The 19,743-nt window shown below is 45.2% G+C and overlaps 1 protein-coding gene across 2 annotated transcripts in view; it reads left to right on the top strand.

The window, feature by feature from the left end:
• Positions 1 to 6,846: 6,846 nt before the first annotated feature.
• MARCH8 (membrane associated ring-CH-type finger 8) overlaps positions 6,847 to 19,743 on the top strand; it is a 67,916-nt gene continuing 55,019 nt past the window's right edge. For both annotated transcript variants that reach the window (XM_026050700.1, XM_026050707.1), the window contains exons 1-2: positions 6,847 to 6,969; positions 17,598 to 17,776. In XM_026050700.1, the coding sequence (XP_025906485.1) occupies positions 17,681 to 17,776 (96 nt within the window). In that variant the 5' untranslated portion in view covers positions 6,847 to 6,969; positions 17,598 to 17,680. The remainder of the gene's footprint in view (positions 6,970 to 17,597; positions 17,777 to 19,743) is intronic.

Raw genomic sequence — 19,743 nt, 5'->3', positions numbered from 1 at the left:
AGGCGAGGCCGCCGCCCGCTCGCGGCAGCCGCCCGCGAGGCCCGGGCTGGGGCCGGGGGCGCCTCGTCTCCCGGGCCGCTCCCTGCGGCCGCCCGTCCCGTCCCGTCCCCGCGGCGGCAGGTCCGGCGCTCCCGGGACGCCCCTTCCCGCCCTGGCGCGGAAACCGGGAAGGGGGCGAGCAACAGGCGGGGCGGCCCGGGGCGGGATCCGCCCGGCGCCCCTCGGGGAGCAGCGGCCCGGGAGGCGGCCCCGCCGCTCCGTGTCCTGCCGCGGGGCCGGCAGCGGGTGCGGGAGGCGCCGCGGGTGCTGCCCGAGCGCCCGCTCCGGAGCCGCCCCGGCCGAGTGCGGGTAGGGATGTGGGATCAACGCGGGCCGGACACGAAACTTGGCCGGAAAAGTCCAGACCGTAGCGTGAGGTCTCGGAGCAAGAAGTGAAGTCATATTATTATTATTATTATTATTATTATTATTATTATTATTTTAGGAACTAGTAGGTGGATAGAGTAATTCGGGCCTTTTTGTAAGCACAGTGCTAACTTTTCCTTTTTTAGTATGTTACAAGTGTGCGAAAAGGTAGGATTATTAGCCAGCAACATAAAGTGGGTTAGTTTGGGATTTGGACTTAATAAAGTGCGAGCGCTTCGGAGCGCAGTTAGTTTGAGAAGGAAGCCAGCAGCACAGACACGCAAGGGACAGCCTAGACGGAGCTTGAGATGGAAGGAAGTGTTGGAAAGGAGATTGGGGCTAAGGAGGAGGACTGCTCTGACGATAACACTGAGCTGAAGCAGCATCGCTGTTCAAGAGCTAGTGCTGCTGCGATAACTTGTGGAGAAATTTGGAGTCAGATTGAGGGTTAGTCAATGGTAGAATTAGTCAGAAATTTTCAGAGGAAGGAATATTTCCTGGAAAAAAATACTTATTTATCAAGCTTGAGAGGTTTTCCTTGGAACCTCTCAAGTTTGATGAGTTTTTGCTGTCACGGAGTTCTGGTAAGTCTGCCCTGGCCTGGGATTTCTGGGGATGTGCAGGGTCCTGACTCAAGGATGTGTCCTAGACCCCATGTAGCACCTGCATGGAGCTGCTGAAGGTGCTTGGCTGTGGCCCAGGCTGCTTGTTTGGTGCTGGAGGCCCCTGCCGAGCCCTAGGGCTGCTCCGAAAGTGAGACTTTGCCCAGAATTACTTCGGGCTATGGTTGCCGAAAGCAATAGGACGTGTGGAAACTGAACAGCTGCCCTTTCACTGGGGACTTTGTGTGGTTTTGGTCTGATCTGAACTCAAATCAACTTGATAATTCACTGATTATTTGGTTTCGTTTTGACTTGGTGTTCAGCTGGCCCTAGGCGGTAGCTTTGTGTATGTGTGTAAACAAGTTGCAAGGAAGGGATTTTTTTGTTCTGGGTTATGAAATCAGATGAAAGCCTGAAATCTCTCTTGTATCTCGGCGCAGGAATATGTGGTCCGCATTGCTGGTGGTATCTGAACGAGGCAGTTGCAACTTGAATACCAGAAAATCCACTTGTTGCCTTACTTTTGTTTTGCCCAGCCTTAACTGTCATAAGGATAGATGAATTTAGAAGGCCGGGGCGTGCTCGGTTTGTTGCTATACTTCCCGTATTTGCAGCGATGTGTTTTTGTTTGCTGTTACGATCATCCTACCCTTTCGGACGAGCAGCCCTTCTGCACTGAAGGGTGGAAGGGCTGGAAGGGCTCAGCCTTGGCAGCCGCTGGGGCTGTCCCGGTGCCCAGGGCAATGGGCCGGAGCYGCCTCCCTGCCCGGCTGGTTTCCTTCGCTCCCAGCTCTTCCAAAGGCTGATGCTGGGGGAGGCAGATGGCCGCAGGAGGGGCCGTCCCTCCCACCAGGGACRTTGCCCTGCGCACAGAGGTGGATTCTTGTTGCAAGGCCCACGTTGAGGGTAGGCAAGGTGAATTTAAGCCTCAGTTGAAAAGGGTGCGTGTTTGACTGTTCAGCCAAAGCTATCGGAGGCTGTAAGGAACAGAAAACTTCAAGTGTGGGACATAAGATATCGGAGAGGAATTTTTCCTAGGGAATAAGCTATTTAAGCTATTTGGTTGTCTGCTCTTTCTCTGAAGCACCTAGTGCTTGTTGCTGCAGGGCCAGCACAAGTGACACAAGCCATGCAGCTAATGCGCCGCGCTGGTTCTTTATAGTGACATGTGTAATTACCACCAGCCCTCATAGATCTTGTGTGTGGATTACTGAACTTGTGCTTTGCTGAAGTGTGTGTTAATTGTGAAGACTGGTTGTAGTCTACTTCGATGTGGCAGAACTGACATTAATAGTGAAGATCCAAAACTCCAGGTCCTTGAAATGATGTTTACTGCCTTACGGCCAATTTTGCTGGTTCTGTTGTCTGACTTTAACAGAAAACACTGCTGCTCTAAAGAACTCATTGTTGCTGAAACAGATTCTCTTTTACTGCTTACCACGATGTATTTGTGGGTCTTTTGTCGAGTAATCTAACCACCTTCCTGTGAAGCATTAAACAATCAAATCACAGATTACATCATGTTTATTGATTCCGATGTGGAGTACGGAAATGGACACGATACCCTTGCAAGGTCTTTGCGAGCAGTATTTTCTATAACATTTCAATGCTGTTTTATTCTTGAAGGTACCTCATCACCAGAGACCAGGCAGCTCCCAAACAGCAAAACCACCCTCAGCCTTAAACAGGTCCTTGTGCAGTTTCTTTCCCTAGGGATTAGAGGCTTCATTGTGTGTCCAGCTCATTATCAGGTTTGGGCCTTATTAGATCAGCAGTGTAAATGACTTCTCAACTTCTATGTCTTTTTAAGTGCGTGCCTATCTGAATTTCCCTTTAAAAACAAGTAGGTGAACTTGGCAGCATATCTTAAATTCAACCAGAGGCTTATCGTGGTTGAATGGACTCAGCTGAAAACAGTATGGAAACTTAGATAACGGGAATCAACAGCAAATGYCCATTGACCTTAGTTGTTATGATAGCTAAGTTCTGGGGTCTCTAGGTGTATGTCTAGCCTGTCAGAATTAACAGGTTCTAGAAACTCTAGATGAGATTTTCCACAGTTTGATGGAATGAGATGCTCAAGTCAGCAGGTAAGTGCTCTACTCCTCAAGACCCATTTATCAATCTTATATTTAAAGCTTGTGGACTTTATGGCCAGAATCAATACGGAATATGAATACTGTAGATTTGAGTCAGATAAATCCTACCTGTGGCCTTGGTAGCCTTGAAATCTGCCTGTAATATTTTTATGTGACCCTCAAAAGGGTTTCATCGAGAGTGTTGGCCTAACAGGGCAAAACCGAATCTACGTGTACAAGCTGCTTGTTAGCACCGATTCAACAATATTTTGTCAGGTGTTACAAATTCAGGTGCTTTTCTGGGCAGTGGGATGAACCTGGCCTTCACATTCCTGCGAGATGGAAGATATTGAGTGCCATGTGGCTCCTTAGCGGGAAAGCTTCCTCTCCCAGTGGTAGCTTTGCAGAAGGGAGTCCTTAATTTAATGTCACTCATGACAACCTCCTAAAGCATTGCTTGGTGGAAGAGGCTCTTCCCAGTACAAAGGAGRCTGTAACAAACCGGAGAGCCTCCTCTGGCTATTTATATTTGCTTTCACTGCCTCTGCCTCCTCGTGTCATCTAGGACAAAGGATTAATCTCTCTGATCCCTCTATTTCTAGTTGTAAAAGCGCAGTGTGTTATCGAGGGTGATTCACCGCTAGGCCAATCCCTGCCCTAATCCCTTGTAACTACAAAATCATCGGTCGGAAGAGGAAGGCTAATGGGAGAAATGTGGTGTATTCCTGTGTAAGCTGTATGTATCCGAGAAGATAAGACGGATCGCCACACAGGCAGCCTTGCGACGCAGGGCTCTCCTGGGCTTTCGTGACACGGGCCGTGTTGCAGAGAGAAGTTCTAGTGATTGCCTCAACTTCCCCTGCCTGGACGTGCCCTGCTCTCCCGTTTCCCATGGCCTCCTCCAGCAAACAGCTCCTGAAGGACTTGCAGGAGCTGCCTGGTTGACTCCGCTGCAGTAGAAAGTGAAACTTGGCCCTGGCTTTCCTGTTCTTAAGAAGCCCGATAAAGTCCGAAACAGCCTGAATGGCCATCGGTGATACTTAACAGTAGGTGACAAGAGGGAGCATAAAATACATGGGSAAACAAGTCGCCTCTTTCAGGGGGATAACAGGAGGCTTTGGTTTTCCTTCCTTTCCCATAAGTGAGTTGAACATTACTTGTAATTTTGCATCCAGAGTGTTGCCTGTTTGAATGTGATTGGTGTCACCACTGCTTTCAGAGTCAATTTTATGTAGAACCTGCCTGCCAAATGCAAACTGGAAATGCCAGGACCAACAAGGACACTTGTTTTCAGTGTCTTTTATTTTTCATCTCTTAGCTCGCTTATCCTTTGTGTCACTGAAGCTGCTCTTGTAAAGTGTRTGTGTGTGTGTGTATATGTGACACCTGCAACTCTCAAGTAAATGGGAAACTTGCAGATGAACTGCTGCTCTSTGGCATTGAAAATCATCTCTGCATGAGAGTTTTCTTGCTGCAAATAACATTAACGTGTGCAGACCTAAATACTGGCTGGCTGCAAAAAAAAAAAAAAAATCCATTTAGAAGAGGAAGTTCTCTTGCAGCTAGAGGTGTGTAGTGAGAGGCAGGAAATCTGAGTTATGTTCCTGCTTTGACCTTTATTCTCTGGGTGTGTTTGTACCTGTGTGTATCTGAGCTTCCTGCTGCTCTGTTGCCGCCTGTGCCAAGCGGTGGCTGTGACATTGCCGGGGTGTTTCCCTCTCCGCACCGGGACGTGGACRTGTGCACGCCCAGCCAGCCTGCTGGATGAATGCCACATATTTGCAGGGATGGCAGAGGCCACAGGAAGAAGGGAAGGTAAATTGCAATGTCAGGAGCACAGAGGGAGGAGTTGAAGCCCGTGGAGATCATGCGGTTTCAGCCACAAGGTAATTCGTAGGCGTGAGTAACCCCAAGAGCGCTGCAGATCCAGCACGCAGGACTGTAGGATATGAGCCTGTGCTAATCCTCCTGCCCGCTGGATGCCTGTCTGTCTGTGCAAGGCTTTGTGAGAGCTCACAGAAAACGCTGAGCTCTGTCACTGCGCTGGGGCGGTCGTGGGGCAGCCGGCTCTTCGCAAAATTAGTGCTCGATAAAATGAGGAGGTTGGGCGAGSAGAAATGCAGCTGTAAATCTGTGGGAGTCTTGATAGGCTGGCTTGRTCTTGGGAGTTAACAAAAAGAAGAAACCTGTTTGATTAAAGGATAGAAGGGGAATTTAACTTTGCTCTTGGCATTACGAAGCAGAAGCCAACAGAAATAAGATCAAATTTCAGCCTTTTAARTGCCTCAGTGTTCTTGAGCAGTATGTTAGCATGTTGCCCTGAAATATCTCATTGCTTTGGGCACAAAAGCTCTCTATAAATGTCTTTTAGCAGCTCCTCTGCATGAGAAGTGTGTTTTATTTCATGACACTCATGACAGGAGTATTAAGTTATTTTGTACCCTTCGTCCTGAGGCCAGAACTGCCARGGGAGGGTAACCTGTCTGCTAGAGACCTCTGAAGTTAAGAGTCATGAAACATTGTTCAAATATTCACCTAGTTGCTCTCGTTATAAAATTACAAGGCTGGAAAGGTCTCTGTGTTGCTGTACAAACTGCTGCATGATTTGGCAAGTTTGCAAGAAAGCGCTGTGCTCTGATGCACCCGAGGAGCTCTGCAGCTCCCAGGGCTTCCTGGAGATGAGATACTTTGGGAGCCTTCTTGGAAATGTGGGAAGATTGCGCTGTGGTGTTTTCCAGGCAAGTTGCTGAGAAGATAGAGCTTGCAGGGCATTCGTGTGTTTTCCAAATGGAAAGTTTGGAATTGTGTGCAGCAGCCCCCCTTTGACTTTCCCTGATCCACCTGGCYCCTTTCCTAAATGTGGAACCACACAGTGCTGTTCCTGGCAAGTTGATGGGCGAGTGACAGCTAGTGCTGTGGCTCTGAAGCTCTGGGACCAGCATAGCAGGAAATGGTGGAGCACAGAGCATCTCCTGCACTCACTGACCTGTGCTTTCCATCAGCTCATAGATTTCTGCTCTCTGGGATCCGGCTTTCCTGTGCTCTGCTTTTGGTGTTCTGGGCATCCCATGTCACTTGTATTTGCACAAGACCTAGGGCGTTTGCTCTGCCCTTCCCACACCGTTTGGCTGACACTGCTCCCTGTGGGAGCAAGGGAAAGAGAAACCCCGAGAGCCGGTGATCTGGACTCTGACTGTCCCACATGGAGCCACATCCGGAGTGCCCATGGATGGGCCTTCACAGATGCCTCCGAGTGAGATTTGAGGAATAGGGAATTTGGCAAGCTGAGGAAACTGTGGATTTCACAATTTAAAGTAGTTCTGGTTAGCAGTGAACAGAGCAGAAAGCAGCCTGACTGTAGCCGTGTCCCCCCAAAGCCAGTACCCGGATGAACGGGAGCACAGACCTGCTTCTCTGGGATGCTCTTCATCTGCAGTGTCCAGCCACCCCTGTAAGTCAGGGAGGGCTGAGCTTGCTTCCTTTTGCCTGCCTTTTCTTCTGTCTGGCCTGAAATGTGCAAAAAAAAAAAAAAAAAAAAAAAAAAAAGAAAAAAATGGGCAAGGCTGCTCCTGTTTCCATGCTGTCACCTCGCTGTGATGAGCATGAGTGCGTCAGTGCAGTGTGTGATTCCTAGGCCTCCTGTGACCCTGTCGGCAGAAGATGCCACCGCGGTGTGACAGCTGTCAGAGGGGAAGGTTGCTCAAGCTCATAGCTGGCTGCATCGGGGTGTGTGAAGAGGGCTGTGTCTTTCCAGACCTTTTTCTCTTTCCAGGCTTGGAGTGAAAATTCTGGGGCTCTTCAGCAGTCCCCTCTCACTTGAGTGACTGCTGCTTCCTTTGGCCATGCCAGGATGACTGAGACGGTGGCTTTGGAAGAGTGAGATTGTAAGTGTTGCATTTGGAGTTGATGCGTAAAATGCGGTCTGAAGAAAAGTGGTGATTAATTAAGAGTTCACTGTGACTCTTGCTCAGTCAGAAGATTGCTAAAAATAATCTACCTTCTAATTCTACTATTGACCTCTAATTAGAGACATATTCTAAACTATAACCTGCAAAATGCACAAGACCAGAGACTGAAGTGGTCTCTCTGTCATCTGGGAAAGCAAGGGCAGAATCCCTATTCAGAAAGGGGAGAGCAGGTGCTGTAAGGGTTGGGATGCTGCCTTTGCACTGAATTCGTGCTCATTGATTGCCCAGAGTAGAGGCTGACGGGGGCTCTATTGCCAGCAGTGTCTCTCTCCAGGCAGAGAAGGCACCTTCCCTGTCTAAAGAATCTTTTTGTTCTGTAGGGGGGAAAAATATTTCTTTMATTAAGAAAAGAGGGGAAGTGAAAAAAAAGAAGAAAAAAAATGGAGTAAGTTATTTAGCACTGGGCCCTGCGTTACTCTCTTTAGTTGTCAGGCTGGATGTTTTGTTCTGAAATGGTGCACTGAGAAATTGGCTGACTTTGTTGCAGTGTGGGACGTCTGTCAGCTTKGCAGCAAATGCAGGCATGTGAGATTGTCCCAGGTCCCCTCTTAGAGGGCAGTGATGAGAGCCTGCAAACAGCCCCTGCAGCGCAGGAGCTTTTGGGTTCTTGTCGCTTCAGWAATAACAGGCTTCACGTTTTTCAGCTTTAAATGCCTTACAACCACCTTGGTGCYGTACGGCCGATACGTAGGAGCCCCTACCAAAGAGGGGGCTATCTTTCTTTTTAACTTCATTGCAGATTGCTTGAATACAACTGATGTAAAATCCTGATGCGATCTCAGCAATTTACATGTTCTCTGCTTCCCAACAGTACACTTTATGCCAAGACTGATGAAATTTTGGCTAAAAAATATTATGACCTTTTTCTTCTTGCCTTAAGTTTCAGCAGATATATAATAATGGCAACTGCCATAATAGTTAGCAACTGCCATTCCTTTCATCTTTTTTATCCTCATGATTGTATGGGGTTTTGTAATAGCGCTCATGTGAACCAGAATTGCAAGGACCTTATTTAGCACAGTTGGCTCACTCTGTCTACTGTCTAAACTAATTTAAAGTGCATCTATTATGGGAGAAGGGAGAAAAGAAGCTTCTAAATGGGATAGGGTTGAAAAATGTGACTTGTCATCTGGCATCAGTGATGTCGTCATGATCCTGAATTTTATTTTAAGCCTTTCCCTGCCTGAACAACTTCCCATGTTGACTTCCTCTGCTTGCCCTGTGGATATATAACAACATCCAAGAATCCATTGCACCATACTGGCCTGGCTGTTAGCAGCATCCTTCTGAACGCTGCTTTTCCCAGCAACCTGCTGCTCTCTGATGGTGACGATTCCTCTCCACCTTTACTTGGTGGAGCAGAGGAGTCCTGGGTTCACCCTGTGTAGCTCTGTGTGTGCACAGCTGATGCAGGCTGCTCCTTGAAGCCCGTCCTTGAGGAACAACCAGGTAAGCAGCAAGGTGGGGGAGCACTGCGAGACAGCCCCTTTCCATGCAGAAAGCAGACCCGGGCAGTCCTGAACTCTGCAGTTCKTAACAGGAATTCCTGCTTAGCAGCCTCTGCAGCTGGCTGGCATTCCCAGTGGTTCCCAGACCAATTTGAAAAAAAAAAAATCCTTAATTCTGCTAATAGAAAGTTACAGTGGCTTTTTTCAGTATATTCTTTGCAGAGCCTTTGGAGCCCGGCTGCTTGGCTCTCCCTCACAGCAGTTTCTGGTCTGTAAGCTTCACCAGGGACACTGGAGTTATGTGGAGAGCACGGAGAGTTATTGATCCTGCTGCATATACCATGGTGCGTGGCAGCCGAAGGAGACCACCTTGTCCTGGTGCTGCAAGGGAATGAGTTTTGCTCACGTACTTTGACTCTGTAGGATTTAGAGAGCTTTACATTTTAATGGCACTGCTGTGACACAGGTGTGACACTCTTCGGAGTGCAATTTTGTTGTTGAAATTGGTGGGAAATACCCTGTCTCTAGCAACTGTGTCAAACCAAGAATTTGGCAATTGCTGCTGACCACAGCAATTGCTTGTGCAGGTGTGAAACTGCAGGTGTGATTAATATATCTCCTGCTGTTATTGCTCATGTTACAGTAGCACTTCAGTTTGGGCCAGATAGTGCCTGTTGCAACAGTAAGGAGCAATCCCACCCCCAGAGAAGGGATGTGCACGGATGGAAGGTGCCGAGCACGGGGAGCTGGGGGTATTGTTACCCTTCCCTCGTGTACAGGAGCAAGCAGAGCGAAAAACGTAACTGCTCTGACTCACTAAACCACAACAAACACATGTCCATGTTGGTGAAAACTGAAGGAAAATGAAGTTAAAGGTGGGTGTTGGTGCGCGGGGGCTCCGGACCCAGGGTCGATTTCTTTTTCTGGAATGGGAATTCTTGCACAGCTCACAGTGTCGGCCTGTCCCACGTCCTGTTGCAGCGAGGAGGTTTCTTACTGGATATTGTCACTGTGTAGAGAAAGTTTCAGCTTGGGAAAAGCTGAAGAATATGACTCTATTATAAAGTAGAGCTAATACTAGGTCTGAATGTAATCTTCAAGAAAAAGCTCTGGCTGAAAGCTGTTGCAGTTCAGTATCTCACAGCTTTTTTCCCTGTACTTGAAATGAAACATAGCTCTTGACTTGAGGGACAGCAAATAACTTTGGTAGCTAGCTCTGCATTAGCAACTCGGGTTCTTTCCAAAGTGTAAGAAATTGTAGTCTGAAATACTTCCTATGTCATAAACATCTGTGGAAGAGTTGGGTACAGAATACTTGCTGTGTTGCCCTCTTTGCTCTTGAGCCCCTTAAAGAAACTAGTTTGAACTCTGTGATCTCTGGGTTGTGCAAGGCCTAAGGAATGTGGTTTATAGCTGTTTCCTCATGAAGAGTTTAAAGGCTTGTCATAATGATGCCAAAATCTAGATTTTTATTAAGACTTTGAAAGAAAAGMTATGTTGCGACCTAAAACTGCAAATAGAGAGTTATCTGGGATTCTACTCCTAAATCGTTAAAAAGAAATACAGTATGTGCACTGTTTTTGAAATTTCTTATTTGCTTAGGGGGAAAGGGGCAATAATTTCATATTTCAAAGCCCAAACTCATTTAGTTAATAGTGTGCTGTCTTTACTCCAGCTCAAGAGGAATATTGAAGGCTATTAGCAATTAAACAATAGTGAAGAAAGCTGCTTTGGCTCCCATTGTTTGTAACTAGCTTCCACAAACGTTATCCTCTGATGTAATGGAAAATAAGTGATATGGCAGAGAATCTTGTAAAAAATACATCATTGTTAGCTGTATATAATGCAGAATGTGACCAATGTCCTCGCTGAACAATAATGAGATTGTTTTGTTTCTTCGCTATCTGCTGTTGTAAATATTTACACTGTTTGAGAAACACAGGCTTTCGTTGTCTGCACTGCAAGCTGATACGTTTGTTTTTAGAGGTTTTTATTAATTTTGAAGTTAAATGTACAGTGCAATTTTTTCTCTGCATTACAGAGCTGCTTTCAATTTTTATGAACCCAGAAGAGATTACAGTAGAGAATGGGAGGTGATCATAAATTATCCATGTGTTACGTTCTGTCATGTGGACTTGGTGTGCAAGACTAGAAACCTGCATGCAAATATGTGCTGGTGCAGCTCGCGCTCGCTCTCCTAGGTGCKTTTTAGGATCTCCTGCTTCTCAGTTGATGGCAGCGTTCAACACAGTGCGGTTTTAAGAACTCCATCACCATGCGATGGAAGGGTTTGCCTGGTCACACGGGGTTTTGTGTAAGAAACTGCTGCTGTTGCAGAGGTCTGGGGGGCTGTCGTGTCCTTGATCTGTCGCGTGCTSTTTGTGTGGCTTGTTGTAGTCTTGAGGTTTTGAGCTTTTTCCCAGGAACAGGGAAGAGGATCATGTGCTGTGGAGCTGGCGGCTGTGCTGTGGCCTGGGCAAWTACAGAGGACCCACGATGGCAGTTTATGTTCCCACACCTGTCTTCCCAGGGATCTTTTTCATTTTCCTTTAACTTAAGCATTTTGAATCACGTAAAGCCTCCCCACCACTATCTCTAGCCACCTTCCTGGGTTAGTGAGAAGATGATGCACATGCAGCTGCTTTGGCAGCATCTGCGTGGTGGAATTCATGTAGGTTAATGCTGTGCAGCAGTTTGGGACATGCAGTGAGGAAGGAAAACCACCACCTTACGAGAGGGTATGGCACTGTTGCATGCAGTTACCTGACTGTGRTTATTATGACAAAGGAAATCATTGCCCCCATCTTTAAAGAAAATTTAATTGCATCCACATGATCACGGCCACCTAGTTTTTATTCTGCAGTATGGATTCACTGCAAGATTAGAGGGGAAAAAATGCTGCTTTTGGAGAGGGGCATTAATTTCTTAGAAAGCCAAACTCTGTTGATTGCAGAGTGTGATGGGATCATGGCTCAGAGGGATATTACATTACATGCTGTRTTGTTGCATCCTGCTTGGAGCACAGCTCTGAACACTTGGGAGGGATTGCTGAGCGGTTCCTGTGCCAGACCCGCTGTACTTGGAAGCACCAGGGGCCCGGGAGCCCCAGCTTGGTGTGAAGAGATCTCGCATCCCGAGACCTCAGAGATCGCCGCTGCAGAGCCTGAAATTGCTCACTTAACTTGTGTTTCTTTTTGCTTGCTAGGAACTGTCCCAATCAGAAACATTCATCAGTAACTATACAGGGCATTGTATAGGGATTATATATACAGGCATCACCTAGAGGCTCCCCGTCTGCAGCAGGAGCTGCCTGCCTGAGCAGGGGAGCGCCTGGCACTTGGTGGGTGCCACAGGGTACCAGTGATGATCGTGGGTGTTGGTGATGCAGGTCAGCTCCTGTTAGTAATGTAATTGTAATTGCCCAAAAACCTTTCTTTTTTTTTTTTCTTTTTTTTTTTTTCTTTTTTTCCTCCAGGGATTGCAACGACTGTATTATCATGTTGTTAGAGCACAGAGAAGAGGTCCTTGTTTACTTTTGAGTGCTGCTAAGCTAGAACATAATTACACTTAACAACTGATGCCATTTGAAAAGGGCTGAATTTAAGGAATTGTTCTTTCCGCTGGTGCCAAGCCTGCCCTCTTCCATTGAGATCAGGGAGGTGGGAGCACTAAGAGCTTGGCACCCATTATTTATTGATACTGCAGTTTTAACAGCTTGCTTGTCTAGTTGCATTATGAAGARCTGTTTACAAGTACAATCATATTCTTATTTTGAGAGGAGTCACTGCAGGCTGACACATGCATCTATTCTCTAYACGCATGCATGTTAAGAGTGATATATTCCTATGTCTTGAACTTTCAAGGAGAACATGCACAAGGACCCCTTGTCCCCTTTCTGCCTCTTTCTGTTCATTTCAACTAAATAATAGCATGATTTAAAATATATTTATATATATTTTTTCAATCTTGAAGCTCATTATTTTAGGATGCTAGCAGGTGGAGGAAAGGAGGAACTGAGATAACATTAGARTGGGAAGTTGCAGTTGTGCTGATAAACAGTGCAAGTTATATGGTCAGAAGCATAGCCATAGGTAGCAGTACTGTACATTTATACCAACATAAAGCAAGATTTGAATACGAAGGTTCTTTTTACTTTGAGGTAATGCTGAACTGTAAAAGGTTCTGCAGGGAAGGCTTTGGGAAAGAAAAGTTGTTTTTTCTCCCTTCCCTCAGTGTATCTCTSCTTGATTAGATTTGTTTGTCAAACTTAAGAGTGCATGTGAAGTGCTTGAGCCTTGATGATCTCTCTTCAATAATGCTATTAACAAAGCACTGCTTAAGCTGTAGTAAAACAAAATGGAACACAGATGCAGGATCCTCTTTTTGAAAACGCGCATCTGTCATCTCTTTGGTTGAGAAGGTTTATGTAAGCTGTGCTCGTCGGGGAGGAGTTCAGACAGACTCCAAATAATGTAAATAAAAGCATCAAGCGGGTGCCAATACAAACTAAACAATGTTGGAAATACTTGCAGGTATGGGCTACACAGTGTATGCAAAGTCAGGCATAAGCCACCTCTGGTTGAAATGGCAGGGCAGGTCAGCAAAGCGGCTGTTCATATGGGAATTTAAGTCTCAGTAATGCAGTGTCAGAGACTTTTGACACTTCAGAAACAAAAATATAGATTTTTATGTTCATGGTGTTTTCAGATCTCTCATCCAGGCCTCCAGCAGAAAAACAGGTCTCAAAAACGGTGTTAATGGGGAGGGTTCAAGTTTCTCTTGGAGAGAGTGTGCCTGCTGATGAATCTGTTACGCTGACTTGCAGTAGTCTGAGGTTTCTTTGGAGGGTTTCCATTCCTGTTTGGGTTGGCCAGGTTTCACATTACATAGAAAGGGGAAGTTTCAGAAGATCAGAGTTCACAGCAGTATTTTGTAATGTCTTAGGGCAGCATTTTTCAGCCTCTGGCTTGTGCATCCCCTAAAGTCCATAGTCTGCATCTGAGCCGTAAAAGGTGTTTAAGAAACCAAGGCTGTTGTCTTTGGGCTTACGCTTTCCATACAGGGGCCTGCAACTCCACATAAAAGTCCATGTCTGTGAACTGGAAAAGATTGGAAACCGCTGGGTTACAGGGATAGCCATAAAAGAAATCAAGTCTCATAAAAACCTTTTTTTCCCCCTTTTTAAAAATCTTATCTCTGTTAGGTATTTTACTAAAGTTTAATTATGTCTGTCATGATTTATGCTGACTTCTTATTCCAAGAAATAGACAATATTTGAATCAGTTCTGTGGCTGGACTTTTCATGTCCCTGGACAGTGTTGCTGTTGGGTAGATTGGAGAGACACCCTGGCAGTGAGAGCTTAAGCACCTAGCTGTGGAGCCGGATGACTGCTGCGAATCCCGACTTGAACAAGGTTTGAGGAACCGGCCCCTTGTATCAGCTTTTCCTCCTTGAATATCTTCCTGGTAGGTTCCCAATTCAATGTGCTTGAGGCTTGGATCCCAGTTCTCAGGTGAAAAACTTCCCGCACCCCAAACTGGGATGCTGTGGTATTAACTTAGCTGTGGAACAAGCCGTATGGAGCTTGTCTTAACTTTAGTGTGGAGTGGCACTGCTTTTCTGGCATCCTTGCCTGGTTGCACTTGGTGCTGCAGATGGGCTGTTGACTCTAATGAGTGCTGTTGGAGTTAAGGTGTTTTCAGGTCGACTCTGACAGGTCCTAAGTGCACATTTAGGCAGATTTCCAGATTTGAGATACTGGGGTAGCATCGCTATTGAGTGTAGAGCACTTCCCAGCTGCCCTTGAGCAAAGTAGGCTCTGCTGGGCACGTGTGCCAGGCTTCTTCACCAAAGCAGGGCAGTTTCACATCTTCTCCGAATACCTGCTTGGGCTGTATCTGCTCTCTGAGCTCTTCCAGACAATTCTGATACGTGCAGTCCTTGAAGCAGCCTTACAAAACCTGGTTTGATTTGCTTGTTATAATCAGAGGGGGTTTATTTCCTGGCTTTCTTATTTCCTAGTTTGGCAATAAGATATCCATGTCTGCAAGTCCAAGAACCCCTTCCGAGGGAGACACGGAGCTGTGTCCGTTCTCCCTGCCCTCCGGACTGGCCCAGCTATTGGTGATCGTCGCACTGAACATGCTGCTCTACAGATGCTCATTGCAGCTTAACATTTTTCTCTATTTAATTTCCTCCTTTTATTTTCTTGGGAAAATACCTTCCATTCCTGCCTCAGCCTGAGCGTGTCTCTCCGGCCCTCAAGGATGAAGCTAAACTGGTGTGCAGGGAACAGGGAAAGTTCAGTGTGTTCCCTTTGCACAAAAGCTGGGATTAAATAGTGCTGGTAAGTCCCATCTTTCCCTCTGATAAGAAAGTGTACGTGTTAATGCTTATGTGTGCATGCAGAAGGTGTGTTCTGCATTTAAAATGTGTGATGCCTGCAAGTTACGGAGCTACTGAAGGGTGTTACGGGAGGCAGCAGTTTTTTCTTTTTCTTTTTTTTTCTTTTTCTTTTTTTTTTTTGGTCACTTGTTTTTGCCAGCAACTTACTGTATAACCTCTAGTAACTCTTTTCCCCCTCTATGAAAAGAGGACAATGAACTGTCATTACCTGTATAAAGTCCCTTGGAATATATATTTTTTTCCCTTCAGTTAAGGAAAAGCAGCTGAAAAGTYGCAGACTGCTTTCATTTTAGACAGCTGCTGAACTCCTGGGAAGTTTAATAGAAACAGAATCAGATCATCGTCTTCTCTAGAATCAAAAAATCTGCAAAGTTTGGCCTGTCTTTAAAGTTTCTACTTGATTAACTATTACACTCAATAAAATATTTATGCAATATATGTTAAGTGGATGCACTAAGTACTGCTTCGTAGCACTACCAGATGGTTAAGAAGCAAAATATATCTATCTAGTCTCCATTTTTTGCCATCACAGATTTAAAAAGAAAAAAGTATGGAAGGAAGAAAAAAAACATTGGATATTTTATGGAGCTGGAAGAGTTAGTACATCATCCAGCTGCCCTATTTAATATAGCTCCCGCTGTGTTAATTCCTCTCTAAACYTTCCTTTAAACACTGTTGGTTATGACTAATTTACGACAGGTGAGGTTCCAGCTAAACACTCCATGATCTTACATGTTTTAAAAAGCTTTTGATTTAATGCAACTTTCTTAATCGAATAGAAAGCGTGGGTAATTATGCCCGCCTTTCAGATTAGTGTTGCCAATTTTGGTTAATTTATGTCTATTACTGCCTTTCCTATCTTTAATGCTTCATTGTGTAAAGTTGAATTAGTAAAAGAAGGATAAGCTGCGTGTAGTCCAGTGGATTTCTGATTCCTAGCCGAGGGATTTTGGTCATAATGTTCTCTAATGGCCTTAAGAAAGGAACAGCTCACAAGATGCCTCCTCCTGTTGCGAGTTGGTACAACTTGATATAGGTGCACGGAAGCATTAYGGAGTTGATATACAAGAATTTTTGGAGCTTTGCACAAAATCTGATTTTAAATGGAGAAGAAGTATTTGATACAGCTGGCTGGCATCTGCCCAACGCTTCACACCCACCCCTGTTTCTTTGTTTGCTTTGATTATCTCTATGGTACTGTTTTACTTTGGGGATGAGTGTTTTTGTGAGAGAACAGGAAATGGTTCCCACTGGAACCTTTCTTTTCTCCTTTATGCTTCTACAGTTCTTTCAAAAGATTTTCATGGTTTCCAGTTAAAAATAACTAGTTGGATTTTTTCCTGTTATTAACGCGACATGAAGGGTAATTTATAACCTAGAAACAAGGTTTAAAGGACAAGAGGCTGTGGGTGCAAACGGAAACACYGGAGATGGCATCTGGACAGGAGAAGCACTTTTTTCACTCTGAGGGTAATTGTACACAGGAGCAAGATGCCCAAATCCCAACAAAGACTGTGGATGTCTCCATCCTTGAAGATCCTCAAAGCCCAAGTGGACCYTGTCCTATGGAACCTGTTCTAGGTGACCCTGCTTGGGCAGGGGATTACAGCAGGTGATCTCTGAAGGTCCCTTTCAACCCTGACTATCCCATGATATTTGTGAACAAAATCCATTTTTCTTATCAATAAAATACRTGTATAAAAAGAAGATGCAAGTTTCCCTTCTCTGCTTCTGATACAGTCTCTGTCCTGAGCTTCTAGTATGAGAGCACAGTATGTTCTGTTTTGGTGTGTCGCTAGTGCAGTTGTTTGGTCTCCTTGTTTGGCTGTCCCTGATGGCTGTGGATCATGAGATGTAGCTTTGGTTGCTAATGGCAGGCAGAAGCCATTGGTTCTTTTTCCAGCGTGTGAGTGGTGGCAGCAGTTCTCCTATAACTTTTGATGTTCTCTACATAGAAGCAACCTATGTTGGTTTTTGTTTGTTTTCCCTCCTCTATTTGGGGGTAAATAGAAACAGATTTATTACACRTTGGTATCACTGCTTTTGCTAAAGCCTTATAACATTTTGCATTATGAAGCCAGGTTTAGTTGATAATTGCGCTGCCAGGTTTAGCTGATAGGTAAACGGGGGCATCTCCTCACAGGGGCCTGTGGAAGGTACAACCCAYTGCCTGCGCTGCAGTGTCTCCACGGGATGAGTCCTGCTCTGGAGTCAGGGGTCAAATATGGCTCCCTGCCTGTTTGTGAGCAAACCCACAACACCGGATCCAGCACGGAGCCTGGCGCAGCTCCATCCCACACCGTGGAGTGGATGGTTGAAGAAACCACCTCCCGTGAGCCCTCGTGCAGCTGGGAGAGCAGCTGTTGCATCGATGGGGCTCCAGCTGGGGACATGCCCTCATGCTCTGCTCTTGGCCACTTTCTAAACAGCTGTATATATATATGTGTGTGTGTGTGTGTGTGTGTATATGTATTTCCATATATATATAAATTTTCTTCTCTATAGACAGTGCTGTGACCCATCCAAGTCTAACTCTTGAAAACCTGCCTCATTCCTCATCCAGCCAATGCGCCAAAAACTCTCCTCTTCATAAACTGGAGAGAAAATGAGGCCAGTAGGTGACTTAGCTTTGATTTAGAAACGATTGCAGTTCAGATTACTTACCATCATCTCATGCTTCTCCTTTTTAGATGCAAGGACTGACCATGGCACCGAATGAGCACTGTCTTCAAGCCTCCTTCCTATAAATGACAGGACCAAACCAGGCGGTGTGATGAATATGCCACTGCATCAAATCTCTGTCATTCCAGCTCAGGATGTTACCTCTTCCAGAGTCTCCAGGAGCAAGACCAAAGAAAAAGAAGAACAGGTAATATTAGATATTCACAGAAAGTTACCTGAATATAAAGTGATTTTCAGGTGAAACCTAATTCTGCTTTACTCCTTGATGATTGTTGCTTTTGTGAAAATGAGTATGTCCCTCTCATCTCTTTACTCTTACGTTTGCATTTTAAAGCAGCTTGCTACAAAACACTAGAAACTGTTGTGGAGTAACTTCAGCAAAATAAAAACCTTCCGCTCTGTGTGAGATTTCAAGGAAGATTCTGTATGGTTGGTCCTTGCACCGTGGTCTTGGAACCTCTAACAGGCTTGTGTGGCTTTTGTTGGTGTGTGGTTGTTGTTGATTCGTTGTGTTTTGGTTTTGTTTGTTTTTGTTTTGAGAAGAGAAAAAGAGTATGGGGTGTGAACCCCCTATATGCAGGCAGGCATCTTGATTTCCTTTGCTCTTGACAGCATCTGGTAGCCAGATGAAGGTTCTGGAGTAGCACAAGGAGGGAAAAATAACCCCTTCTGTTATGTTTACTGTACTGTTTCTTGGAGACTGTGATTGTATTTTTAGCTTAGGATGACATGTGTGAATGGAGTCATTTGAGATCTTGTGATGGTGTTAATGAGAAACARAATGCAAAAATACCAAGTATCTAAAAATTTTAAGTCTAATAGAATCTTATTAATGGCTTACTTAACATTTTTAATAGTATATTGTGTCTGGACTTCACATGTAATAACTTTATTTAGCCCTTGGGCTGTGTCTCGGAGCTGAAGGTTTTAGCACACATCATGCTTTTGTGTGCACGGTGCTGAATTCCACATTATTTATCAGTTCCACTGCAACATCGGTGTGCTTTTTAATGGGATGAAAACAGGTCAGGAGAACACTCACATTATTGAAAAACTCAAAGGATCAGGGTTATTTTAYGGACTAGAGAGAAATATTTTGATATTAACTAGTTAATTAGTTTTACTAATAACTAATATTAATATTAATTAGTATTAGATTCTGAGGAGGTATAGAGTGATATTGATTACAGATAGGGCATAGCTTATGTATAAGGAACTAGAAAGGAGCTGTCACATTACAGAAAAGGATTCAATGGGACTAGTTTTGGGATAGGATAAAGAAAAGTGCTTCTGACAGGTTAAGATCATTTGCAGTTTTCACCTGTGAGCTGCACAACTTGCACCCATGAAAGCCATTGATGAGTGGGTAAAAAACCAATTGTCCCACTGTCTGTCTGTTTTCTTCTGTATTCTTGGCCTTAGTAACAACTTAAAGCAGAGTGAGCCCTTTAACAACTGAAACCAGTAAACCTGATCCAAGTAGGCTGTTGTGGCTCTGCTGCTGGTTGCAAGGGCTCGGCAGGAAGTTGTCTTTACAGTCAAGCTGCTTTAAATCACCAAAACAGCTTGTCTCAGGAGTGCCCTGGAATCTCTCCCTTCCTGTCCATCCCATGTGTTTCCCTCGGTCTGTGATTTGTTGGGCAGGTCCCTGAGAGGGCTTTTTTGTTTCTCCTTCCCAGCTCTCTCCCCTATAGCAGCTACATAGACGGAAAGACTGAAACAGCCCCCCAGCCAAACAAATGGTGATTCTGGGAACAGACTACAYTCGGTGGGGGTGTGTGATATGAATCAGGAGGTCAGATTAGTTCTGGTAACTGTTTTGTCCTTCAGTGAGCTCTAGAGTGAGAGAGTCCCCAGCCTGTTTCTAGATTTCTTCTTCCTGACAGTTTATGCTGAAAGTACAATATTAACAAGAGCCTCCAGCGTGTTTTTTAGTGACAACTACTCTGAGTGTTGATTACTGTTTTTCCTATCTGTTCTGCTGTAGTACTTTGAGGTTTTGGGACCTTGGAGACAGAACACCCTTAGGACTGGGAAAAAAACCCACTTCTTGAAATATGGCTCCTGTGAAATATTACAGGGGAAAAATAGGCCTGGGATTATGCAAACAATAAATTAGACTGCAAACTGCATTGCTTCCGGTGTTAACCTTTA

The sequence above is a fragment of the Nothoprocta perdicaria genome, unplaced genomic scaffold, assembly GCF_003342845.1.
Source record: "Nothoprocta perdicaria isolate Ctin4 unplaced genomic scaffold, notPer1 scaffold_110, whole genome shotgun sequence".
NCBI lineage: Eukaryota > Metazoa > Chordata > Aves > Tinamiformes > Tinamidae > Nothoprocta > Nothoprocta perdicaria.
Note: the sequence above shows the minus strand (reverse complement) of the source record. Positions and strands in the feature narration are given on the sequence as shown.